The sequence below is a fragment of the Orycteropus afer genome, unplaced genomic scaffold (assembly GCF_000298275.1).
Source record: "Orycteropus afer afer isolate SDZICR_OR568_19922 unplaced genomic scaffold, OryAfe1.0 scaffold00674, whole genome shotgun sequence".
Lineage (NCBI taxonomy): Eukaryota > Metazoa > Chordata > Mammalia > Tubulidentata > Orycteropodidae > Orycteropus > Orycteropus afer.
In genome coordinates this window covers 149802-151454 of record NW_006922261.1, presented here as the reverse complement: position 1 = coordinate 151454, position 1653 = coordinate 149802, and the positions used below count along the sequence as shown (strand labels likewise).

Sequence of the window (1653 nt, the reverse complement as noted above, 5' to 3'; positions counted from 1 at the left end):
CGGTTTGCCTTCAATCAACTAAAAAAAAATCTTCCTTATTTCTTTCATCTGTTCAAAAGCCTTGACTTTCAACTCCACTGCCTTTTATACTTTCTCATTTTATTGTTTCTCTGAAATTATATTTCTGTCCAGAGGAAATAAGGGCAACAACCTTACATATTAATATCTCTTAGAAAAAATAATTTATGGGCAGATCTGATGAGTAGTTGGGAGGGATAAGGATAATAGATAATAAGGATGGGGGAGGTAGAAAGTCACTAATAAATGGTCCTGCAATAGGATTTGAAGTCCAAATTCCAAGAGCGTGTGTGTTGTGCTTGGATGTGCCTTGATGAAGCATACTGTGTTAAAGGCTGCCATAGAAAACAACCAAATAAAATACTTTATATATTTCAGTGGTTGGAATAAAAACAGGGTTGAATGAGTTCCAGAAAGCAGGGTTCTCAAACTCGTGGACAACAATCTGCAGAAGAAGACAACTTCAAAAAGCCAACAAGAAGCAACATGCAGAGAAGTAAGATGAGAGGGGCCTCCTCCGGAAAGAAGACGGCTGGTCCTCAGCAGAAGAATCTGGAGCCAGCTCTTCCAGGCAGATGGGGGGGTCGCTCTGCAGAGAACCCCCCTTCAGGATCCGTGAGGAAGACAAGAAAGAACAAACAGAAGACTCCTGGAAATGGAGATGGTGGAAGTACCAGTGAAGCACCTCAGCCACCTCGGAAGAAAAGGGCCCGGGCAGATCCTACTGTTGAAAGTGAGGAGGCATTTAAGAATAGGGTGGAGGTGAAGGTGAAGATTCCTGAAGAATTAAAACCATGGCTTGTTGAGGACTGGGACTTAGTTACCAGGCAGAAGCAGCTGTTTCAGCTCCCGGCTAAGAAAAACGTAGATGCCATTCTGGAAGAGTACGCAAATTGCAAGAGATCTCAAGGAAACGTCGACAATAAGGAATATGCGGTTAATGAAGTTGTGGGGGGAATAAAAGAGTATTTCAATGTGATGTTGGGCACTCAGCTGCTCTATAAATTTGAGAGGCCCCAGTATGCTGAAATCCTCATGGCTCACCCTGATGCACCTATGTCCCAGGTTTATGGAGCACCACACTTACTGAGATTGTTTGTAAGAATTGGAGCAATGTTGGCCTATACACCCCTTGATGAGAAAAGCTTGGCATTATTGTTGGGCTATTTGCATGATTTCCTAAAATATCTGGCAAAGAATTCTGCAGCCCTGTTTACTGCCAGCGATTACAAAGTGGCTTCAGCTGAGTACCATCGCAAAGCCCTGTGAGGGTCTACTGACCACTCACTGTTATGTCTGGATATCTGTAAACACTTTTCTTTTTGTTCTTAGTCTTTTTCTTGTATAATTGATGTTCTCTAAAATTGTTAATGTATCACAGGGCTCATGTTTAACTTTTTTTCTGTTTGTTTCAAACAGAAAGTAAAAGGAGTGTAAGCTCCTTTTCTCATTTCGAAGTTGCTACCAGTGTATGCAGTAATTAGACAAAGAAGAAACATTCAGTAGAACATTTTATTGCCTAGTTGACAACATTGCTTGAATGCTGGTGGTTCTATCCCTTTGACACTACACAATTTTCTAATATGTGTTAATGCTATGTGACAAAATGCCCTGATTCCTAGTGCCAAAGGTTCA

The 1653-nt window shown here is 41.3% G+C and overlaps 1 protein-coding gene across 1 annotated transcript; it reads left to right on the top strand.

Moving 5' to 3' along the window:
• The first annotated feature begins 420 nt into the window (after positions 1–420).
• Positions 421–1287, top strand: MORF4L2 (mortality factor 4 like 2). The gene has a single exon (XM_042783106.1). The coding sequence runs from the start codon at positions 421–423 to the stop codon at positions 1285–1287; it is 867 nt and encodes a 288-aa protein (XP_042639040.1).
• The last annotated feature ends 366 nt before the right edge of the window (positions 1288–1653 follow it).